We start from the raw sequence: 24,261 nt of genomic DNA on the forward strand, positions 1-24,261 counted from the left end.
TATTTGTCTCTGCTTTCTAAACGTAGTTACTTTCCAACTAATCTGGTTGTTACACGTATACCTAGTGTTGATGTACACATTTTGAAACTATTGTGGTATTGGTTAAGTCGGTAGTTTCAAAACAGCATTACAAAATACCTCCAAATTGTTCCTATCCACACCATCTTACGGTACATCATCATTTAATACGAGTATGAATTAGCTTCTTTCGTATGAGACAGGATTGTTCAAGTTGCAGGCTAGGTGATGAAAAGCCATGTGAGTATACGTCCAGTGTTGCTACAGTGCTACACCATGCATTCCATTGGGTGTCTTGAAAATGAGACATTCAAGAACGACATGGTCAGCAGTTTGTTTCTCCGCACCGCATTTACAGGACAATGAGCATGTGCGCGTGTTGGAATGGAATGTGAACTAACTGATGGTGATTAAAGGAACTAAGTGGTAAAAATGATTTTATATTCATCATAAACACAGCATTTATCACCACAGTAAACTACCTTATGACAATGCTTCTCAACCTTAATTTGTGGCGACCCAAATATTAAGGTTAAATTAATAGAGAAAATTTGGCGACCCTCATTCCAAAACTACGTTTCGCACAACGTTTTGTAAGCATGAAAAAATGAGCCACACTCATATATAACACGATCAAACATAATAACGAAATGTCGAATTTAATGAATGTGAGCTTTGACTTTGCATTGTTTCAACAACTTGTCAAAATTTGGAGCTAACTTGCTCAGTGTCAATGTCATTTCATCTTCAGGCTGAAGACAATTTCTCTCCTTTGTTTTTGATGTGGGTAAGCTCAGAACACCCGCTCTCACACAGGCGCAGGTAGTAACAAATGGCTGGAGAGCTTTTACTGCATGCGTGCCAACAACAGTTTTTTCATTCGTGACTTTTGTCCAAAATTGACCAATGGTTTCTTTCTTAAAACAGTTCATCAATACACTGTCGCACTGAATGTCAAAAAATTCCTCTTGAAACTCAAAAATGCATAGGTAGTTTTCCTGTAGGGTATCTACTGTACATCAACAGCAAATGGATTGCGCACCCATTACAAATCCTTTGCATTTTTAGGGATAATCAAATCAAATTATCGTATCAATGAACCCAAATGCCTTTCTATGACAAGCTGAACATCGTCAAAGCCAAACTCCGTATCTTCCAGTAACTGATTCAAAACAGTAAATGATGCTGTTTTCTGGGACACGATCTTCTTCCACAAATTCAGCTTTTCTGTAAAAGCAATCAGTTTTTCAGATACATCGACCAACATTATGTTTGGTCCTTGCAAAGATTTATTCAAGATGTTCAGCTGCGAAACTATATCAGAAAGATACGCCACAAAAAAGCCACTTTTGATCAGCAAACTGCTCTGCCAAGCTATGTTTCTTGTTTATCAAAATTCCTTCACCTCCTTGCGCACATTTTTCCTTCTTTGAAGAGGATGTGGGAAATGTATTAATTTTTTATTTGATAAAGTTTAAAACAATTAATTGTCCAATTTCAGCAATTAATTGTATCTGTTTGGTGTGGTTTTTGAAACAACTAATTGTTACAATTCCCTAGTCTAGTGTGTACTGTTGTGTACACTTCACCACAAAATGCGTGTGGCAAAATCATCGAGTGAAACCTGCAGCGTAGTGTAAATAGCAGAAATTACGAAAACTAAATTAGTGGTAGACAGTTTTAATTTTGCTCAAGAGACATTATCTTTTATCATCACATCTTACAGCAACCAAGCCAAATGAAGCGGCGACCCAGTTTTGGGTCGCGACCCAGGGGTTGAGAAGCACTGCCTTATGCCATGGCCTACGAACACAAAAACAACTGAATAAAAAACTTAGAACAGAACTTGAAAAAACTTGAAACAAAAAACATTTTAGGCAAATATAGGACCCCAGTAACACGTTTATCTGTGATCGACTTCAGTCTTCAGGTCTTTCACCAGAGTGAATAATGAAATGAGTTCTCAAATTACTCAATTGTACAAATGACCTTCCTTATTCATCACATTTATGTGGTCTTTCACCAGAGTGAATTAACATATGATTTTTTAAACTACTTGAACGTGCAAATGATTTCCCACATTCATCACATTTATATGGTCTTTCACCAGAGTGAATTACCATATGACGTTTTAAACTACGTGAATACGCAAATGATTTTCCACATTCATCACATTCATACGGTCTTTCACCAGAGTGAATTACCATATGATATTTTAAACTACTTGAATGTGCAAATAATTTTCCACATTTATCACATTTATACTGTTTTTCACCAGAATGAATTAACATATGACTTTTTAAAGAACTCGATTGTACAAATGATTTTCCACATTCATCACATTTATATGGTCTTTCGCCGGAGTGAATTAGCTTATGACTTTTTAAGGCACTCCATTGTGAAAATGATTTTCCACATTCATCACATTTATATGGTCTTTCACCAGAATGAATTACGAGATGAAGTTTCAAATTACGCAACTTTGCAAATGATTTTCCACATTCATCACATTTATGTGGTCTTTCAGCAGAATGAATTACGAGATGAAGTGTCAAATGACGTAATTGTGCAAATGATTTTCCACATTCCTCACATTTATATGGTCTTTCACCAGAGTGAGTTACCATATGAACATTGAAATTGCCCAATAGTGCAAATGATTTTCCACATTCACCACATTTATACGGTTTTTCACCAGAGTGAATTAGCTTATGACTTTTCAATTGACCCGATGTTGCAAACGATTTTCCACATTCATCACACTTACATGGCTTTACACCAGAGTGAATTACGAGATGACGTTTCAACTTATACAATTGTGCAAATGATTTTCCACATTCATCACATTTATGTGGTCTTTCACCAGAGTGAGTTATCAGATGATCTTTGAAACTGCCTAATCGCGCAAATGATTTTCCACATTCCTCACATTTATATGGTCTTTCACCAGAATGAATCAACAAATGAGTTTTTAAACTACCTGAATGTGTAAATGATTTCCCACATTCCTCACATTTATATGGTCTTTCACCAGAATGAATAAACAAATGTTTTTTTAAAGTACTTGAATGTGTAAATGATTTTCCACATTCATCACATTTATATGGCTTTACACCAGAGTGAACTACGAGATGATTTTTCAACTTATACAATTGTGCAAATGCTTTTCCACATTCATCACATTTATGTGGTCTTTCGCCAGAGTGAATTAGCAAATGAATTTTCAAAGAACCTGATTGTGGAAATGCTTTTCTACATACATCACATTTATAGTACGGCTTTTTATCGCAAGATTCTCCAATAAAATCTTCTGGAATATCTAGCAAGTGTTCATTACTTGTTCTTTGCATAGAATTCGGTACAATATCCTTGGAACACAAACTAATATTAGCACCAGTTTCTTCTTTATGATGCAAAGTTGTATCAGATTTTTTGGAATCCGAAGCGCAATTGAAATAATCCACCAAATGGTCTTGGTTGTTAATTTCATAGGCTTCACTCAATTCAGGAACTTCAAGCTTCACAGGAATCATTTCATTTTGATCCATTTTCAATGGTTTGCCCAGTACTAATCAAAACTTAATTTATATTGTCAAGGTGAAACTTGCTCAGATAAAGTTTAGAAAATGTCACAAACTTTGAACAACTTCTGTACAAAAACAAAAGAAACAAATCATGAAAAGTTTTATCATAAGTAATGAAAAGAAACAAAGAATTTGACATAGCATAGCAGAAGGTCGTTCTCAAATAAAAAACATCACAAGTTACATTCTATAATTGTGAAAGCACATAAAATTTTCATGAAAGTGTAATTCTGATTGATACAAACAATCAGATCACGTGACTCAAAATTAATGCATAAATATGAAAACAATTTACTACCATGCACTTTTTCTAATTATATTAAAAAAGCCAAAACTGCTCATTCTCGTAATACCAGAAATGCAATTGACAAGGAAAATTTTATTATTAAGGGTGGTTAGACAAGAAAACCAACACCACAAACGAAAAACGTACAAAACAAAACTGAGAACATATATTAATTCCACACAAAATAAACAATTGATGCATAATCAGGACTCTAAGCTCCTTTATTCTTCCCGCGACCAAGCAGGGCCTACCACAGCTCTTTCCGGCAGCAAAATTTTTGCACTCGACAGCCAAAATGAAAAATCTGTTAAAAATCCATTAATTAATATTGTGGTTTTGCATTCATTCATTCAGGTAAGAGCAACGCAAACAAGGCCCCAAAGCATGTTTGCAGATGTATGTAAATGTAGAACTAGATTTGAGTTTTAATAGGTCGTCGACGCTTAGCCTTTTTGTGAAACTTAGATCAGCAATACTTCTCATCGGCATGTGAAAGGCTTTGCCTTGTTTATGAGAAGGTTGAGAGGGAAAAGAAAAAGGTTTTACAAGCAAAGACGAGTGAAGATTAAGAAGTTTCAAATACCAACGAAGTGTAGAAATGTTGGGGTGTGGAAGCCAGCGACCAAACATGACCTATCGGCGCAGTAGTTTCAAAGGCCATTTAATCTTTTAGGTCCCGGACCTGTGAAAAAGATTTCTCATATACGACACATTTATACAGTTTTTCACCAGAGTAAATTATCTCATGGCATTTCAAACTTCTAACACAACACGGGAAAACATTTTTTTTGCATAAATTACATTTACATTGCTCATCACCAGAATGAATTTACACATGCTCTTTCAAGTTCCTGATCTGTGAACACAATTTCTCACACACATTACAGGGAGCACGTCTTTTAGGTGCAGACATTTAGGTGGCGGTCAAATACGAGTGCACACACTGTGGCGTCAGGATATTTAGGTGCAGAGCACTGTGGCACCCGGTCATTTAGGTGCTATTCCTAGTAAAGTCTGCAGATTATATCAGCTTGGCAGGTAGAGCAATGCTTTTCACACAACATTGTACAGAAAAATATATTGTTTTGGTAATGCAACAATGTCGGCTTATATGTATTGTAGGGCAATTAGAGCGGGTCTGCTACTATTCGGTGAGTCCGATTCGGTGAGTCTGGTTCGGTGAGTTACTAACCTCAAACCCCTTATCCTAACCCCTAACCCTAAAACGGCAATGATAATTAGGCTATGGTACCCAATAATTTTAAAAAAAGAAGAAAAAATCCCCCGTTAAGCGATCGGACTCACCGAATCGGACTCACCGAAACGGACAATTCCGAATTAGAGCAGTAGGCTACCTGATCTCTACAGGACATGTACTGCTGGAGTAGAAGTTGCCGGTTTAAAAGTGCAGCTTTGTGCAATCTCTTATCTTTAATAATTACGTACTTCTATTTGGGATTATCGTACTTCTTATACTACCACTTATTATTTGACTTAACTAACATTGAACTCAGTCATGCACTGAACTTCAATAATTCATTGAGCAAGCGCTGACGCAACTTGGTCTAACAACAAATAAACGCCCGACATGCGCATTACCAAAACAATATATTTTTCTACTCAATATAACATTTATGTGAAAACAATTGCCCTATCTGCCAAGTTGATATAATTTGCAGTATTACCATCAGGCACCTAATGAAATAGACTTTACTGGGAATAGCACCTAAATGGCCGGGCGCCACAGTGCAATGCACCTAAATATCTCACGCCAGTGTACGCAACTGCGCACCTATGTGACCAGCACCTAATTGTCTGCACCTAAAAGACATGGACCTCACATTACACTTATATGGCTTCTTAACAGCATGGATTTGTTTGTGAATTTATTTTTACAAAGTTTTGCAAATGACTTAAAATTAACATAAATCACATTTGTATGGCTTTTCACCAGTGTGACTTCTCATGATTTTTCAATTTGTATATCCATTTGAAAGTCTTGTCAAAAAAGTTACATCGATTCGTAAAATCAAATTTCATGATGAAAATGCTATGTTTCAATGGTGTAAAAATAAAGAATCAAAAAAAAAAATCATCCACAAATACAAAGTCAAATATGAGTGCAGTCTTTTGAAGTGCAGTGCATGTTTCCAACAAAAACAATCCAACTTCGATGACATACTTCTTATAATACAAATAAAGCTAAAAGCTGACGATCAGAAAACTCACATTCAGCTGTATACTATTCATTTAGGTTACAATTATATCATTTCCTATATGCAGAAGTGAGCAATAGCATGCCACTACTTTTTTGGTAGCGATAGCAGAAGTGATGCTGCATTTGTTTGGTAGATGAGGCACCAAAATTGCAAACATGGGCAACTACAAATTGCCAACCACAATTAACCACAATACAATCAGCATGAGAAACTTTCTATCTCATTCCCTCATGTGACGATCTCAGTGGGCACTTGACTAAGTGTTAGGCAGTGATGGGCATTATCGGCGATAATTTACCAGCGATAAATTTTTATCGCTCAATTATTTTTTCAGGTATTGTTTATTGTTATCGCCAAAAGCAATATTTGATTATCGCCGATAAATTTTATTTCGGATCAACACACAAGTGGAAGGACCATGAAAAGTAATATTTTTACTAGCCACCTAGTTAATGAAACTAAAATTGAAACCAGTTCTTCTTCAGTGCCTGAAGTGTGTGTGTGCAGGTCGTTGTCAGGGGAGGAGGCATGCCCCCTTGCAGCGACGGCCCTGACAACACAATAATTTTTAGAGTTGCAATGCAGTGAAATGCATGCAACAATTCTCTTGTTGTTTTGCTGTAATCGGCAATCGCGAGTGAATTTTACAATTAAAATAAATTAAAATGTAAGCGCACAGGCGGGACAGCTTCCTTTGAAGCAAAGCGAAATTAGCGAGTGATTTGGGAAAGTGTCACAATACGAGTGGCAAAGCCAGAAAAAAATTTTTTGGGGAGGCCAAACATTTGATGAATTGAAGAGAACAACAAAGTGTTTGATTTAAGCCATCGCCACTGATGTGCAGTGGCGTATCCTGGTGGGTTGAGCAAGGCAAGCAATAAAACTGGTAGGGGGTTAAAGCGTGCCTAAGGCACGCGTATTCTAGGGGGGTCCGAGGGCATGCTCCCCGGAAAATTTTTGAAAAATTACACTCAAATAATAAATTATAGCGCTTTCTGGAAACACTTTTAGGGTAACATTTGTATGAAATTTATTAGCAGATAAACAACTATTAACTTATTAAAGGTAGCTCTTACACACAAACGGGCAAAACTGCGGCTAAAATTAGAGAACACCAAAAACTCAATAACTACACAAAAACATAACAGAGTAAGCCATTCTGAAATTGCTTCCACAAATTAGTTCAAAGAAATGTAAATCGCGTAAATTTTGCGCGGTATACGATTTGCAAAATTTATTGGTGTCTTTCTGTGTGTCTAAAACAAGTCCTTGGAGGTGTTAATAGCCAGATGTCTTGGAAAACGTAATAAATTTCTACAAATTTTATTACATTTTCAACAAAGGGCTCAAAACTTGGGGGGAGGGCATGGGCCCCTTTCGCCCTCCCCTGGCTACGCCTATGAATACGAGGCCGCTTTCAAGTAAGCATTGCAGCAGAAAGAGAACTCTGATTGCAGCATTGTGCATTTTACCGCACTTTTCAAGATCAAGACTCTGGAGAGTGGGATTTTATTGCATAGTCTAGGCTTAGATTAGTGGCGTAGCAAGTTACAAGTTGTTCCTATTTAAAGTTAAAGAAAATTAGCCATACAGTAAGTATGAAGTGGATAGGCTATGTATGACCGTCGAGAAAAGATGCAAGAACAATACAGTAGGCCTATAGTTCAGTGCTCACGCCAGAGCGAAAAAGGGGGTAGGGGTGTTCAATTTCGATTTTCATGCATTCAAACTTTGTTGAAGAGTTGATGTATTCCTAAGCTGTATTTAAAAAAACCAACAGTAGCCTACCAGTAGCCTATGGCTTTGGAGACACACTTTACTAGTATTGAGCTTAGCCTTGACTAGCCGTTGCATACAAGATTCAAGTGATTTTGAGATGCCCTAGCACAGGGGTGAACAACGTGCTGGCCGCATGCGGCTCTTTTCCATTTTTTGTGCAGCCCTTCATCTTCTTCCAGCTATATTTCCCAAATAAGGCTACTTAAATTAAGACTATTTTTCTCTCGATTTACACAATTTCGAAGCTTAAGAAGTGATAGGCCTACGACCGTCTTTTCACTCCCCTGTAGCCTACCTGTAAAATAAATTTTGAGCCTGTAGAGTGTAGAAATCCAGCTTGAATTGAATTCACTGCAGGAGGATGACATTCTTGTACAAAATTTCAATAAGATAAACTGCATTGCTGAAAATATGAATTAGTGTTTATTTGATGTGCGGCCCTTCAGCAAGCATTACATTTTCCTAACTGCCCCTCTTGTTAAAAAGGTTGCCCAATGCCACCCCTGCCCTAGTACTTCCTATAACCTGTTGAATACCCTAACTCTACAGCTAACACTTCTACATTCATGACTCATCGCTACTCTGCGAAATAAAAACTAACTTTAAAACGTCTGTAAAGTTATTTGGTTGGGTGGGGCTGTTTTCTATGCAGCCCCAACAGATTCAAAAATTGCTGTAAAATATAGGCTCATGAGGTCTGTACAGATGGGCTGTTTATTTGCATAAAATGTGTTAAACTGTTTTTCTTGTTTTTTTGTGGAATGCTGTAAATATTTTGCCATTAAGTTAGTTTGTAGTTATTCGAAATAATGTGTTATGTTATACAAAACAACAAGGAATTCTTTGATATGATTTTATGAATGATTCAACTAACCCCACCATGCGATTCAACCAACCCCGTTGCCTCAAAAAATAGTACTTTTTTTGAAATTTGCACCAATTTTAACTGCTTTGTAGTATCTATATGAAACTATTTTCATCTAGTAGAGTATATGTCCAAGAATCAGCATACCAATTTTCACTATGATCCGTAGTCTGTGGCGCCCACAAGCGGAATAAAACCTAAAAATGATTCAACCAACCCCACTCTCCCCTACCACCTAGACCCCCTGTTAACGCCCCTGGATATATCACAAAACAGTTCATCCGTCTCTAACGACTTGATGTTGACTTTTACAAGGCAAGCACAAGTAACTTATAGCTATCTGACCAGCCAGGGTATCCATTTTAAACGACGCTTTATCATACGGTTTAAGGCCAAATTCGCGCTCCAAATCACTCGAAACAAACGTCAACTGCGAATCCGGATCATGCTAACAATAGAATAACTTGGTTTACCCGTCATTGGATTTAAAACACGAGCAGCAGTAATGCGGTTAAAGGTTGCTTTAACATTTCCAATCTTAACATTAGGCCTATGCACAGGAACTCTGGTATCAAGCATCATTGTTGGCAAAATAGGTCGGTGTGCCAACTCAATATAATGAATTGACAAAATATTATATAGGCTAAGTTATAAATTTGTAGACTTTTTCTGGTTGTAATATGAATATATTTAGCTTAGTAGGCTACTGCAAAATGTTGTTAATCAACAATTCTCGCCATGCTGATAAGCACCGCAAGTGACAGTTGTATAATAATTAGTCAAAGACGGTATTAGAGACTCTCACAAAAAAGATGAAAAACCAATTCATTGCTTTTTTAGAGGGAACACTGTTCATGAGTTATGATAGAAACGTTTTTTCGGTGATTTCCACAAGCGCTTGTTTCAAGGTGCCTGGTTTCTTTTCTCCCTGTTATTGGAGCGTATTTTTCACTGATATGTTTGCAGGTCACTATTGTTGCCTGTACAGTACCGGCATTGCGATGTGTCGAACATTTCCTTGTTTACTGAAACTGTTCTAGATCATCTTCAGTTAAGCTTAACTAAAGATGATCTAGGCCTACTAACACAAAAACAACTGAATAAACAACTTAGAACTTGAACCCTGATAAAATTTAAAACAAAAACATTCTAGGCAAATACAGGACCCCAGTAACACGTTTATCAGTGATCGACTTCAGTCTTCAGGTCTTTCACCAGAATGAATAATGAAATGAGTTCCCAAATCACTCAACTGTGCAAATGATTTCCCACATTCATCACATTTATACGGTCTTTCACCAGAGTGAATTATCAGGTGAATTTTTAAATTACCTGATTGTGTAAATGATTTTCCACATTCATAACATTTATACGGTCTTTCACCAGAGTGAATTATCAGGTGAGTTTTTAAATTACCTGATTGTGCAAATGATTTTCCACATTCATCACATTTAAACTTTTTTTCACCAGAATGAATTACGAGATGAAGTTTCAAATGACGTAATTGTGCAAATGATTTTCCACATTCCTCACATTCATGCGGTCTTTCATCAGACTGAATTACCATGATTTCTTAAACTACTTGAATGTGCAAATGATTTTCCACATTCATCACATTTATATGGTTTTTCACCAGAGTGAATTACGAGATGATTTTTCAAGTTCCTGGATTGTGCAAATGATTTTCCACATCAATCACATTTATACGGTCTTTCACCAGAGTGAATTAACATATGAGTTTTTAAACTACTTGAATGGGCAAATGATTTTCCACATTCACCACATTTATATGGTTTTTCACCAGAATGAATTACGAGATGACGTTTCAAAGTACTCGGTCGTACAAATGATTTTCCACATTCCTCACATTTAAACTTTTTTTCACCAGAATGAATTACGAGATGAAGTTTCAAATGACGTAATTGTGCAAATGATTTTCCACATTCCTCACATTCATGCGGTCTTTCACCAGAGTGAATTACCATATGATTTCTTAAACTACTTGAATGTGCAAATGATTTTCCACATTCATCACATTTATATGGTTTTTTACCAGAGTGAATTACGAGATGACTTTTCAAGTTTCTGGATTGTGCAAATGATTTTCCACATTCATCACATTTATACGGTCTTTCACCAGAGTGAATTAACATATGAGTTTTTAAACTACTTGAATGTGCAAATGATTTTCCACATTCATCACATTTATATGGTCTTTCACCAGAGTGAATTACCATATGATTTCTTAAACTACTTGAATGTGCAAATGATTTTCCACATTCACCACATTTATATGGTTTTTCACCAGAGTGAATTACGAGATGACTTTTCAAATTCCTGGATTGTGCAAATGATTTTCCACATAAATCACATTTATATGGTCTTTCACCAGAGTGAATTACCATATGAGTTTTTAAATTACTCAATCGTGCAAATGATTTTCCACATTCACCACATTTATATGGTCTTTCACCAGAATGAATTACGAGATGAAGTTTCAAATGACTTAATTGTGCAAATGATTTTCCACATTGATCACATTTATGTGGTCTTTCACCAGAGTGAATTAACAAATGACTTTTTAAAGTTCTCGAATATGTAAATGATTTCCCACATTCATCACATTTATACGGCTTTTTGTGGCAAGATTCTCCAATAAAATCTTCTGGAATATCAAGCAAGTGTTCATTACTTGTTCCTTGCAAACAAGTCGGTTCAATATCCTTGAAACACAAACTAATATTAGCACCAGGTTCTTCTTTATGATGCAAAGTTGTATCAGATTTTTTGGAATCCGAAGCGCAATTGAAATAAGACATCAAATGGTCTTGGTTGTTAATTTCATAGGCTTCACTCACTTCAGGAACTTCACGCTTCACAGGAATCATTTCATTTTGATCCATTTTCAACGGTTTGGTGTCGAGTATTAATCAAAACTAATTTATATTGTCAAGGTGAAACTTGTTCAGATAAAGTTTAGAAAATGTTACAAACTTTGAACAACTTCTGTACAAAATCAAAAGAAACAAATCATGAGAAGTTTTATCATAAGTAATAAAAACAAACAAAGAATTTGATATACCATAGCAGAAGCTCGTTCTCAAATAAAAAACATCACAAGTTACATTCTATATTCGTGAAAGCACATAAAATTTTTATGAAAGTGTAATCCTGATTAATACAAACTACCTCTTTCTACTGACAAACGAACTCAAAAACACTTAGACAACTAAGTTAGTCCAAAAACGAAATATCGCATGACAAACGTTGATCAGGAATATTGCAACCTGAATATTTCAACATACAGTAAGGGTGGTTAATAGGGTGATTCAAACGCCCCGACCCTTTTAAATAAAGCCACAAATTTTTTTGCAATGGAGGTTAACTCTAAAATGAATATTGGTATCAAAATTATTGAGTAATATTAAATTTTCACATTTGCTCTTTTCGATTGAAGTAAGAGCTCCATAATGCAAAAAAACAATTATCTCGCCTAGTTTACGAGTTCATAAATACAATTTTGTTGAAGACAAAAGTCTGGATTTGGCTTTATGTTGTCTAGAAAAGTTATTTTAAATATAAACAATAAATTGCACATATTTGACTTATTCATATTTTTGTAAAATGCATTTGAAATTGCCCTTATTTTCACTTTTTTCATATTTTTAAGCAAAAAACGTTCAACGCCCCTTGTTTCTAGCCTCAGAAATAAAATCTTGGTGAAGATAAAAACCTGGATTTTGCTTTATGTTATCCAGAAAAATGTTATCAAATACAAACACTCAATTGAAAATGTTTAGCCTGTGTAAATTTTTGGTAAAAACATTTGAAAATGACCTCATGCTCACTTTTGCTTAAATTCTATTATGTGATAAACAGGTTTTAATATCATTTTACTCAGACATATACAACCAAGCAACCACACGGCATTTAACATAATCGATTAAAATTGAACATAAACTATAAGCTACAAAGTTTATGTTCAATTTTAATCGATTATGTTAAATGCCGTGTGGTTGTTTGGTTGTATATGTCTGTGGTTGAAGAAAGTGACCTCTTTACCAAAATTGTATTTTACTCAGAACTATATAATGCAAAAGGAAAAAAGACTGACATCTTCAATTCCTTCAAAGAAAATTTAAAAACAACTACCGGTATGCCTTTTTGGCCACGTAATGTGTTTACCTTAATAAAAATCGACAAAGACAGAAAATTTTTGGAGAGCATGATGAACAACAGGTCAGCAACTTTCGGAGTAAGAGATGTAAAGCTGAAGAAAGTGATAGAGAAGAGGTGTCAGCAGAAGGAGGAAGAAGAAAAGCGAAATGATCAGAAAAGAAAGCGACATTGTCCAGTTGCAGAAGATTTTCATATTTTAGAATCACATCAGAATGACATTGATAATGGAGATAATGATGACACTCAGTCTATGACAGATTCCACTGAGTCACCGACAGATTATGACCAGGGAGATTTATCATCGCGATCACATAAAAGGTGCAAAAAGGTCAATCAAGAAATAATGCTACCACATAACATCATGAAAGATCACAGAATTACTTCAACAACAGAGAGACTTCGAGGAGTCACAAATTCTGCTACAACATACATCACCTCAACGTTCATCCAAGCATGTGGTGGTGACCCTGATAAAGTCACTTTATCAAATTCATCCAATTACAGAGCAAACACATCCAATAAGTCTGCTATATCAGACCGCATTATGCAAAATTGGGTGCCTTCCATTGTAGGAACTGTGCATTGGGATGGTAAGATGATGGAAGATCTTAAAAACAAGCATGTTTCTGTGGAGCGGCTTCCGGTATTGTTTTTGGGAAGTGACGGAGTCAAACTACTGGGTGCTCCAAAACTGAAAGCTAGTGGAGTTACAATTGGAAATGCCACTTATGACTTGTTGGAAACATGGCAAAGTACTGATAATGCATCTATAATGTGTTTTGATACCACCTCTATAAATACTGGTCACCTATCGGGGGCATGTATTCAACTACAAGAGCGATTGGGAAAAGTGTAATTGTGGTCAGCATGTCACCACCACGTATTTGAGGTGATTCTGTCATCGGTTTTTCACGCAATGAAAATTGAAGTTTCAAGCTCTCCAGAAGTTAACCTATTTACGAAATTTCGAGATTCCTGGCATTTCATTGAATCCAAATCCGTGCCAATATTCACCATGAATAATGATGACTATATCTGCATTCATGAAGCAGCTAACACATTAAAAGAAACAACAGTCATAGATCTTGAAACATTGGATAAGAAGTATAATATTTACTTCGTGACGATTACAATGAATTAATCCAACTGACCAAATTGTATCTGAGTGAAAGAGAAAACAGTGTTAACTTTACCTTTCGACGACCAGGTGCCATTCACAAGGCTAGGTGGATGGCAAAACTGATATGTATTTAAGATGTTTCTATTAAAAGACCAGGTGCTCAAATTGAACAAAAAAAATAATTACCAGTAAAAGAATGATCAAGTTACAACGATTTGTAAATTTTGGAGTGCTTGTCTATGCAAAGTATTGGTTTAAGTGTCCAAGTGCCATCGATGCTCCAATAAACGACTTGAAATTATTCAAAGACATTCAGATGTACGATTCAGTTGATTCGAAGGCAGCAACGCTCGCGATAAATGCATTGAAACTCCACTTATGGAGCTTAACAACAGAATTTGCACCAATCATTCTATTTAGTCAAGAAATAACAGTGGAAGAAAAGGTCACTGTAGCCAAGAAGTTGTCTCTGGTCAAGAATGACCAACAAAATGTAAGACCTCATGGTCTGGGATATGGGAAGCCCCTGTTCCCCTCGATAGATACCCTCACAAGCTCAGTATCGGATGTATCCTGTCTTATTGGTGAAGGTTCATGGATTTTCTTCCAAGCTCTGGGTGTACAAGACACTTCCTTTCTATCCGAGGATCCTGACAAATGGCCGGAACATAGATCATTCCAAGATTGTCAGAAACGAGCTAACAATATCATGGTTGTTAATGACGCCGCTGAACGAGGGGTGAAGTTGGCAACAGATTTTATTTCATCCTGTTGGGAAGAAGAAAATTTCCAAAATACTCTTCAAAAAGTTGAAGCAAATCGACAATTGGTAACAAATATCAGGAAGAACATGGACATTAAATGCATGAATAGAATGGAAACTTCATAAACCACCATTTATTGTGTCGTGCACTGTGCATTTAAAACCACTGTATGATTTGGCTGAACTATGTCTGTATATACTGTGTGTAGGACTGTAGGTACTAGGTACCTAATCCTCCCTCACCTCATGTTCAAAATGGCATAGTGTTGTAAGTTGAAAATATTATGTTCCATTAAACATAATATTTATTGTTCAATTTTATTTTTTTAAATCACAAAAAAATGAAAAATTTATGGTTTTTATTCAAATTTTTTGAAAAATTTAGAGCACGCATATACATGGACATAATTGTTTCTAGTAAAGCAAATTTTTCCTGAGAAATAAAAGTGCAAAACAAGTCTTTGGTTGAAATAAAATTCATTTTATATTGCTTTAAATATTTTATATTTACTTTAAACATTGACAGTATTTTCACTGTTTTTCACAATTTTTGGAAAACGATAAAACGAAAAGGGCAAGTGTGAAAAGTTAATTAATCTTGAAAATTTTGATGGCAAAATACATTTCAGGTCAAGCCTCCACCATAAAAAAATTTGTGGCAGTCCCAGGCAGTTTTTGAAATTTCAAGGGGCGTTTGAATCACCCTAGTGGTTAAACAAGAAAACCAACACCACCAACGAAAAATGTACAAAACAAAACTGAGAACATATAATAATTCCACACAAAATAAACAATTGATGCATAATCAGAATCCTAAACTCCTTAATTCTTCTGGCGACCAAGCATGGCCTACCACAGCTCTTTCCGGCAGCAAAATTTTTGCACTTGACAGCCAAAATGAAAAATCTGTAAAAAATCCATTAATGTATTCATTCATTCATTCAGGTAAGAGCAACGCAAACAAGGCCCTAAAGCATGTTTGCAGATGTATGTAAGTGTAGAACTAGATTTGAGTTTTAAATAGGTAGTCGTTGCTTAGCCTTTTTGTGAAACTTAGATCAGCAATACTTCTCATTGGCGTGTGAAAGGCTTTGCCTTGTTTATGAAAAGGTTGAGAGTGAAAAGAAAAAGGTTTCACGAGCAAAAACGAGTGAAGATTAAGAAGTTTCAAATACCAACAAAGTGTAGAAATGTTGGGTTGTGGAAGCCGGCGACCAAACATGACCTATCAGCGCAGTAGTTTCAAAGGCCATTTAATCTTTTAGGTGCTGAACCTGTGAAAAAGATTTCTCATATATGACACATTTGAGCCATTCCGTGTCAATTCACACAGCCAAGAAAATCAACCTCTTTGATTTTTCTTAAATTTTACATACCTTTTCGCTATCCTATATGATGAACAACTGCAAAATTTGAGTGAAATTTATTGAGAAACACGAGAGTTATGAAGCATTTAGTTTGGGGGGTCTGCCGAGGGGGCACATTTTTTTTTTATTTTTGGCCATGTTTGAGGCCTTATTACTGCTAAATTAAATTAGGTAAGAACCCAAATTTTTTACACGTGATAGTACTTCTGCCAAATATTGAAAAAACAACATTGTTCACATTGTCACTCTAAAAGGTCAAAAGTTATAGACATCCAAAGTTGGCCGTTTCCAGCTCTCGGCTAAAATTTTCCAAAATTTGAAAACCTTGCCAAGACCCTATTTTTGGTTGGTTTTGGCTGAAATTGAGTAGAAATGTTGTTTACAGGATTCTCTATGAACTGAGAAAATTTCAGTACAAAATATTAAAGGGGTTTTGAGGTATTTAATGTGAAACATGGGTCGAAATGAAAAAAAGCAAAAAGTGGGGTCCTTTTAATACCCCGGTTACCCATGACCCCAGTGAAAATTTGCACTGAATTTTTTTTTACATATTCACTAAGATATGACAAGTCTACCATGCAAAATTGATCCATGGTTCTCAATGTTTTCTTATAGAAAATATTCGTCAAAGTTTGGACAAAAACGCTAAAAATTAGAAATAAAAACTTTAAGGGGAGTAGGGGTGATCATTATTTTATCTTGCTATTGGCTATATAAAATGTTCTTGATGGCAGTAGCAATATTATGTGCTTGACAAACGACAATATAGACCTATAAATAAGTTTTGCAAGACGTTTTATGCATAAAGTTTAAGACATTATTATCTTTATGTGTTTTGGTTACACTGTCCGATATCGTTTTGTTCAATCTTTTGGTATTAAATTTTCTTTAATTGCATGAAGAAGAAGAAGTATATAACATCAGAATGCCATGTTAATGCAAGCCAAAGAACCTGATAAGCTGACATACACAGACTATTTGGAAAATTGGTGTGTTCCATAATTCTAACAAAGAATGCATGATGAGTTTGTGCAATGATTGCTCTGGCAGAGAATGTTTGAAGAGCTACTTAATTGATACATTCAGCAACCAGTATGATCTTGATGATACTATAAGGGACAAGCAATGGGCTCATACTGATAGAACGACAATTAACTGAGCAGCTAAAAAGCCTGGATGACTTTATTGAATCATTGTGTGACACCTTTCTTGCTTTTATTTACTTATTTATTTGCATCAGGCTCAACTCAAGATGGTCAATATTACAATCAAACATAAAAAGTAGAAACAAAGCAGATACTCAGCTCCGAAGAGCTGAGTCGTAATGTACCAAATACAGCTTAGAAGACCCATCACTTCATTAGCAAATCACAATCAAGTTACTTGAAACAAAATTTAGCTGATGATGAAGTCGTAGTACTACTTGATTTTGCTGAGAACTACTCTACTCATTTATTGTCCAAGATGCCGTGCAAGGGTTCCATTGGGACAACACTCCTGGCAACCCTTCACCCTTTTGTAATAGACTACAAAAAAGATGGAGCTTTAACATTAAAAAATTTGGTTGCAATATCAGATCACTTGGAACATTCAACAAGCACAATGCATACATTCATTAACCAAATAATTCCAATTATCAAATCACTTGGTAATGTGAAAAAATGATCTATTTCAGCGATGGTGCTGCTTCACAATACAAAAACCGTAAAATTTTTATCAATCTTTGCCATCATTCAACAGATTTTGGAATTGAAGCTGAGTGGCATTTATTTGCTACATCTCATGGCAAAAGTCTATGTGATGGAGTTGGTAAAACCACCAAAAAATTAGCTGCATGTGCAGTGCAGTCGTGCAAGTCTTCACGCAGCAACCACCAACCAAATTCTCACACCACAAGATCTTTTTCAATGGGAGCAAGATCACATTTCTGGGTTTAAACATATTTGGGTTTCTTCAACTGAAATTCAAGACCTCAACACAAAATTTGAATTGGAAAAGCGATATGCATTGTGTAAAACAATAACAGGCACGAGATCACATCATACTTTTATTCCACAATCATGTGAGTCTTAGAAAATGCGTCGACTGTCAAATGATATTTCACATACCCTTGTGGATGTGGTACGAGGTCAATCACAACCCCCAGAAAATGATGCAAATGTAGGCCAATATGTGGCTTGCAGATATGATTCTGATTGGTACATTGGCATTATTTGTGAAAAAAGCTATGAAACGCAAGACTTCAATGTTCAGTTTATGATACTAAACAAAAGCAACAAATGTTTAAACTGGCCCAGACTATCAGACATCAACAAACATGCTGGATTCCATTTCATGACATTATTTGTTCAATTGCTGTGCCGAGTATCCATGGTTCTTCTGGACAACAATACAAACTGAGCAATGAAGATTATGACAAAATTTGCCATTTTGTTCACTGATAATGAGGACCACGTCTACATGGTATATATATATAGGCTCTACATTACAGTTGTCAAATATATAACAATTGCTAGAATCACAATCAAAAATACACTTCAAATGTTTTCTAGTATATATATATAGTTCAATATTGTTGTATTTTTTTTTGAATTTTTCGTTTGTAATTTTTAACGTTTTTCTCCAAACTTTGACGCATACTTTCTGTAAGAAAACACTGAAAACCATGGATCAATTTTGCATGGTAGACTTGTCACGTCTTAGTGAATTTGTGAACAAAATTTCGGCTTGCATTAACTTGGCATTCTGATGTTATATTATCCTATATATTATCCAATAGACGTGATAAAAATAATGAGAAGTTAAACCTAAAATTCAGTCATTATATTTTGCATAGTTTTCGCTAAGGTAAGCACTGCTTTCCTTGCTTTCCCTCACCGATCGTCACTGCTGTATATCGATTTTTGTAGTTAGTATCTTTTTCGTCCCGGACGCGTTAATGACGAAAAATAAAATGATTGATTTCAACCATAAAAGAAACGATATTACAACATTCTTGTATGTGAGCAAACAGTTCAATTTAATAGTTCAAACGTTTTCGCTAAATTTCATTTCAATTTATTTTTCTTTGTCAGAATGCAAAGGGTTACAGAAGGATTATCATTGGATTTTCAAAAAATTGCCGAATAGGGAACTAACCGATAAAGACTGTAGCCAAATAGGGAACTAGCCCAATCGGACTAGCCGAATTGGGCTGTAGCCGAATAGGGTAATAGCCGAATCGGACTAGCCGAAACGGGCCATTCCGTTCACCAGAGTGAATAATGAAATGAGTTCTCAAATTACTCAACTGTGCAAATGATTTTCCACATTCCTCACATGTATATGGTTTTTCACCAGAGTGAATTAACAAATGAGTTTTTAAATTACTCAATTGTGCAAATGATTTTCAACATTCCTCACATCTATGTGGTCTTTCACCAGAGTGAATTAAGGGAGCAAGTCTTTTAGGCGCAGACAGTTAGGCGCCGGTCAAATAGGCGCGCACACTGTGGCGTCTATTTGACCGGCGCCTAACTAAAAACTTCACGTAGGTAGTTTATTTTTAAGCCTAACTACCTACGTGAAGTTTTTAGGTTTGGGCCTGATCTGGCTTTGCATGGGTTGTTAATAAAATCATGTTCTGAAGACGACTTTTATATAGCCAATCGTCGCAGTTTTGTAACATCGGCAATTTCTAACGCTGTAAAAATATTATTTCATGATTATTTACTTCAGTTTTTTTATGTGCGGAAGGTCCCCACCCTGTGTCCCTTTGGACATTTGAGTCTTCTTTTTCATATGTAAATAAAATTATTGTTATTATTGGGAACCGTTGTCTATGGGTCAGTATGAGTTCGTTATAAATGTGAGTGAACAAAAACACATAAGAACATTCAACACCACTTTTAAAATTAGAAATAAAAAGAGTTAGGTCAATTTTGTCCGATAGGTCCCACATCTCCCCTACACTTCACAGCAAAATGCATGTGGCAAAATCATCCAGTGAAACCTGCAGAGTAATGTGAATAGCGGAAATTACAAAAACTAAATTAGTGGTAGGCAGTTACAACTTTGATCATCACATCTTACAGCAACACAGCCAAATGAAACGGCGACACAGTTTTGGGTCGCAACCCAGCTGTTGAGAAGCACTGCCTTATGACATGGCGTACAAAAACAACTAAATAAAAAACTTAGAACTTGAAACTTGAAAAAATTAAAAAAAAAACATTTTAGGCAAATGTAGGACCCCAGTAACACGTTGATCAGTGATCGACTTCAGTCTTCAGGTCTTTCACCAGAGTGAATAATGAAATGAGTTCTCAAATTACTCAATTGTGCAAATGATTTTCCTCATTCATCACATTTATACAGTCTTTCACCAGAGTGAATTAATAAATGACTTTTTAAAGTACTCGATTGTGCAAATGATTTTCCACATTCATCACATTTATACCGTCTTTCACCAGAGTGAATTAACAAATGATTTTTTAAAGTACTCGATTGTGCAAATGATTTTCCACATTCATCACATTTATACGGTGTTTCACCAGAGTGAATTAACAAATGACTTTTTAAAGTACTCGATTGTGCAAATGATTTTCCACATTCATCACAATTATGTTGTCTTTCACCAGAGTGAGTTAGCAGATGAAGTTTGAAATTGCCCAATCGAGCAAATGATTTTCCACATTGATCACATTTATACGGTCTTTCACCAGAGTGAATTAACAAATGACTTTTTAAAGCACTCGGTCGTACAAATGATTTTCCACATTCATCACATTTATACGGTTTTTCACCATAATGAATTACGCGATGACAATTCAAAGTACTCGGTCGTAAAAATGATTTTCCACATTCCTCACATTTATATGGTTTTTCACCAGAGTGAATTAACATATGAGTTTTCAAATTACTCAAGTGTGCAAATGATTTTCCACATTCATCACATTTATGTGGTCTTTCACCAGAGTGAGTTAGCAGATGAAGTTTGAAATTGCTCAATCGCGCAAATGATTTTCCACATTGATCACATTTATATGGCTTTACACCAGAGTGAATCACGAGATGACGTTTCAACTTATACAATTGTGCAAATGATTTTCCACATTCATCACATTTATGTGGTCTTTCACCAGAGTGAATTACCATATGAGTTTTTAAATTACTCAATTGTGCGAATGATTTTCCACATTCCTTACATTTATGTGGTCTTTCACCAGAGTGAATTAACATATGAGTTTTCAAAGAACTCGATTTTGTAAATGATTTTCCACATTCATCACATTTATGTGGTCTTTCACCAGAGTGAATTAACATATGAGTTTTCAAAGAACTCGATTTTGTAAATGATTTTCCACATTCATCACATTTATACGGTCTTTCACCAGAGTGAATTAACATATGAGTTTTCAAAGAACTCGATTGTGCAAATGATTTTCCACATTTATCACATTTATGTGGTCTTTCACCAGAATGAATTACCAAATGATTTTTCAAATTACTCGAATATGAAAATGATTGCCCACATTCATCACATTTATATGGTCTTTCGCCGGAGTGAATCAACTGATGAGATTTCAACTGACTGAGTCGTGTAAATGATTTTCCACATTCATCACATTTATACGGTTTTTCACCAGAGTGAATTAGCTTATGAGTTTTTAAAGTACTCGATGTTACAAACGACTTTCCACATTCATCACATTTATATAGTCCTTCACCAGAATGAATTACGAGATGACTTTTCAAATTACGCAATTTTGCAAATGATTTTCCACATTTATCACATTTATATGGTCTTTCATCAGAATGAATTACCAGATGAAGTTTCAAATGACGCAATTGTGCAAATGATTTTCCACATTCATCACATTTATGTGGTCTTTCACCAGAGTGAGTTAGCAGATGAACTTTGAAATTGCCCAATAGTGCAAATGATTTTCCACATTCATCACATTTATATGGTTTTTCACCAGAGTGAGTGATCAGGTGAGTTTTTAAATGACTCGATTGTGCAAATGATTTTCCACATTCCTCACATTTATGTGATCTTTCACCAGAGTGAATTACGAGATGACGTTTCAACTTATACAATTGTGCAAATGATTTTTCACATTGATCACATTTATGTGGTCTTTCACCAGAGTGAATTGTCAGATGAAGTTTGAAATTGCCCAATTGCGTAAATGATTTTCCACATTGATCACATTTATGTGGTCTTTCACCAGAGTGAATTAGCAAATGAATTTTCAAAGATCTTGATCGTGTGAACGCTTTTCCACATACATCACATTTATACGGCTTTTTATCGCAAGATTCTCCAATAAAATCTTCTGGAATATCTAGCAAGTGTTCATTACTTATTCTTTGCAAACAATTTGGTTCAACATCCTTGGAACACAAACTAATACTAGCACCAGGTTCGTCTTTATGATGCAAAGTTGTATCAGATTTTTTGGAATCAGAAGCGCAATGGAAATAAGACATCAAATGGTCTTGCTTGTTAATTTCATAGGCTTCCCTCACTTCAGGAACTTCAAGCTTCACTGGAATCATTTCATTTTGATCCATTTTCAACGGTTTGGTGTCGAGTATTAATCAAAACTTACTTTATATTGTCAAGGTGAAACTGGTTCAGATAAAGTTTAGAAAATGTCACAAACTTTGAATAACTTCTGTTAAAAACAAAAGAAACAAAGCATGAAGAGTTTTATCATAACAAGCCTTAAAGCAGCCGGCGGCCATGGCCGCTAAGTAGTGCTTGAATGACCGCCGGTGCTACCTTCTCAGTCGGCCAAGTTTGGCCGCCGGTTTCTTCTAGTCAATTATTTAATTTAGCAATAGAATGATCGTGGATTAAATGTCGAAAATATGTAGTATCAAAGAGTGACGCAGAATTAGGTCAGCGCGTCATAATCACCACTGTTGTATTGCGCGGGAACATTTGTTATTGTATATATATAAATGGAATATATCCAGCTGCGATCACCAGCGCTGTAAGTCTTGTTTGCAATTCCCGACGTTTATTTTAACAAAGTGTTAATCCGAAGTGCTAATTTACATCGGCTGGCAATATTGTCGTTTTTATATCGATTCAATGTTGTCGGACATTGAATCGTTGTTAAAAAGGAGAACTAGGTTAGTTGAAATCGGAGGGGAAAACACGTGTCTTCATAGTTGAGAAATGTTCCAGCTGTGGGTTAGTGACTTCACACCTCCAATGGTGACATAATAATTGGGTATTTTTTTCGGTCATTTATCGGTCGTTGACCGATTTTTTAGCAAATTGTCGGAAAAAAAATATATAGCCAATTCGGTGCAATAAAAGATGTCTGCGGTCGGGTGTTGCAAGGTTGAGTTTCGCTGATGAACGTTGAAGAAACGTTTGTCTGTTCTAACTTTTCTCTGATAAAACACGACAACGTTTCTCAGCGAAACTTAATGTTGTAGCTAGTCAGGAAGTGCAAATTGTATCAGCTACTTGAAAGGAAATATTTTCATCAGAAAAAATGACCGAAATAAATCAAAAATAACCGAATTTTTTCAAGTCATTTCGGACAAATGACCGAAAAGTCTCAGCGAAAAACAAAACCCAGCATCATAACGGAATAAATGGTCATGGTTTATGAAAGGCGGTATGCAGTTGAAACAATCTACTGAGCTGCGAGAAGTTGCAACAATTTAGTGTCGTTAGATGGTCCCGCAATAGCATGTGACAGTGACAATCCCGATAAAGCAGTTATTGCGTGGTACAACGATTCTATTGCAAGACGCCTCCCAGACTTCAACAACGCTAAGTGGTCATTTCAACACTGTTGCACATACGCACCGACTTCCGGGGGGGCCGGGGGGTGGCGCCCCCCGTAAACTTATGGTTAAGGGGCAACAAAAATGGTTATTACAAGTGGTGTTTCAAAGATAAACCACTTCGCGAAAGAGAGTTAGATCATTTAAACGGACTTAAAGAATGCCGAAAGAGAAAAATAGCCTACGTTGCTCTTGCCCGCAAAACAGCAGCTGATCGCATGACTTTCTCATAATAAGGTAAGGAAATTTCAAAGTAGATGGTAGAGTAACTTACGCTGCTGGAATAG

General features: G+C 35.8%; 1 protein-coding gene and 1 long non-coding RNA gene across 2 annotated transcripts; both read right to left on the reverse strand.

Moving 5' to 3' along the window:
• Nucleotides 1-432: 432 nt before the first annotated feature.
• On the reverse strand, nucleotides 433-22,738 carry LOC145786314 (uncharacterized). The gene is given in 4 exon segments (XM_082597957.1): nucleotides 433-3,586; nucleotides 10,000-10,239; nucleotides 10,322-11,217; nucleotides 20,619-22,738. Coding segments are annotated over 4 exon segments (4,830 nt in total). The 3' UTR covers nucleotides 433-2,012.
• On the reverse strand, nucleotides 3,666-8,477 carry LOC145785729 (uncharacterized). The gene is made up of 2 exons (XR_014291208.1): nucleotides 8,182-8,477; nucleotides 3,666-4,192 (listed from the first exon to the last, which is right to left on the reverse strand). It is a non-coding gene; the product is annotated as an uncharacterized LOC145785729 (long non-coding RNA).
• Nucleotides 22,739-24,261: the final 1,523 nt, after the last annotated feature.

This window comes from Aplidium turbinatum, chromosome 2, assembly GCF_918807975.1.
Source record: "Aplidium turbinatum chromosome 2, kaAplTurb1.1, whole genome shotgun sequence".
In the NCBI taxonomy this organism is placed as follows: Eukaryota; Metazoa; Chordata; class Ascidiacea; order Aplousobranchia; family Polyclinidae; genus Aplidium; species Aplidium turbinatum.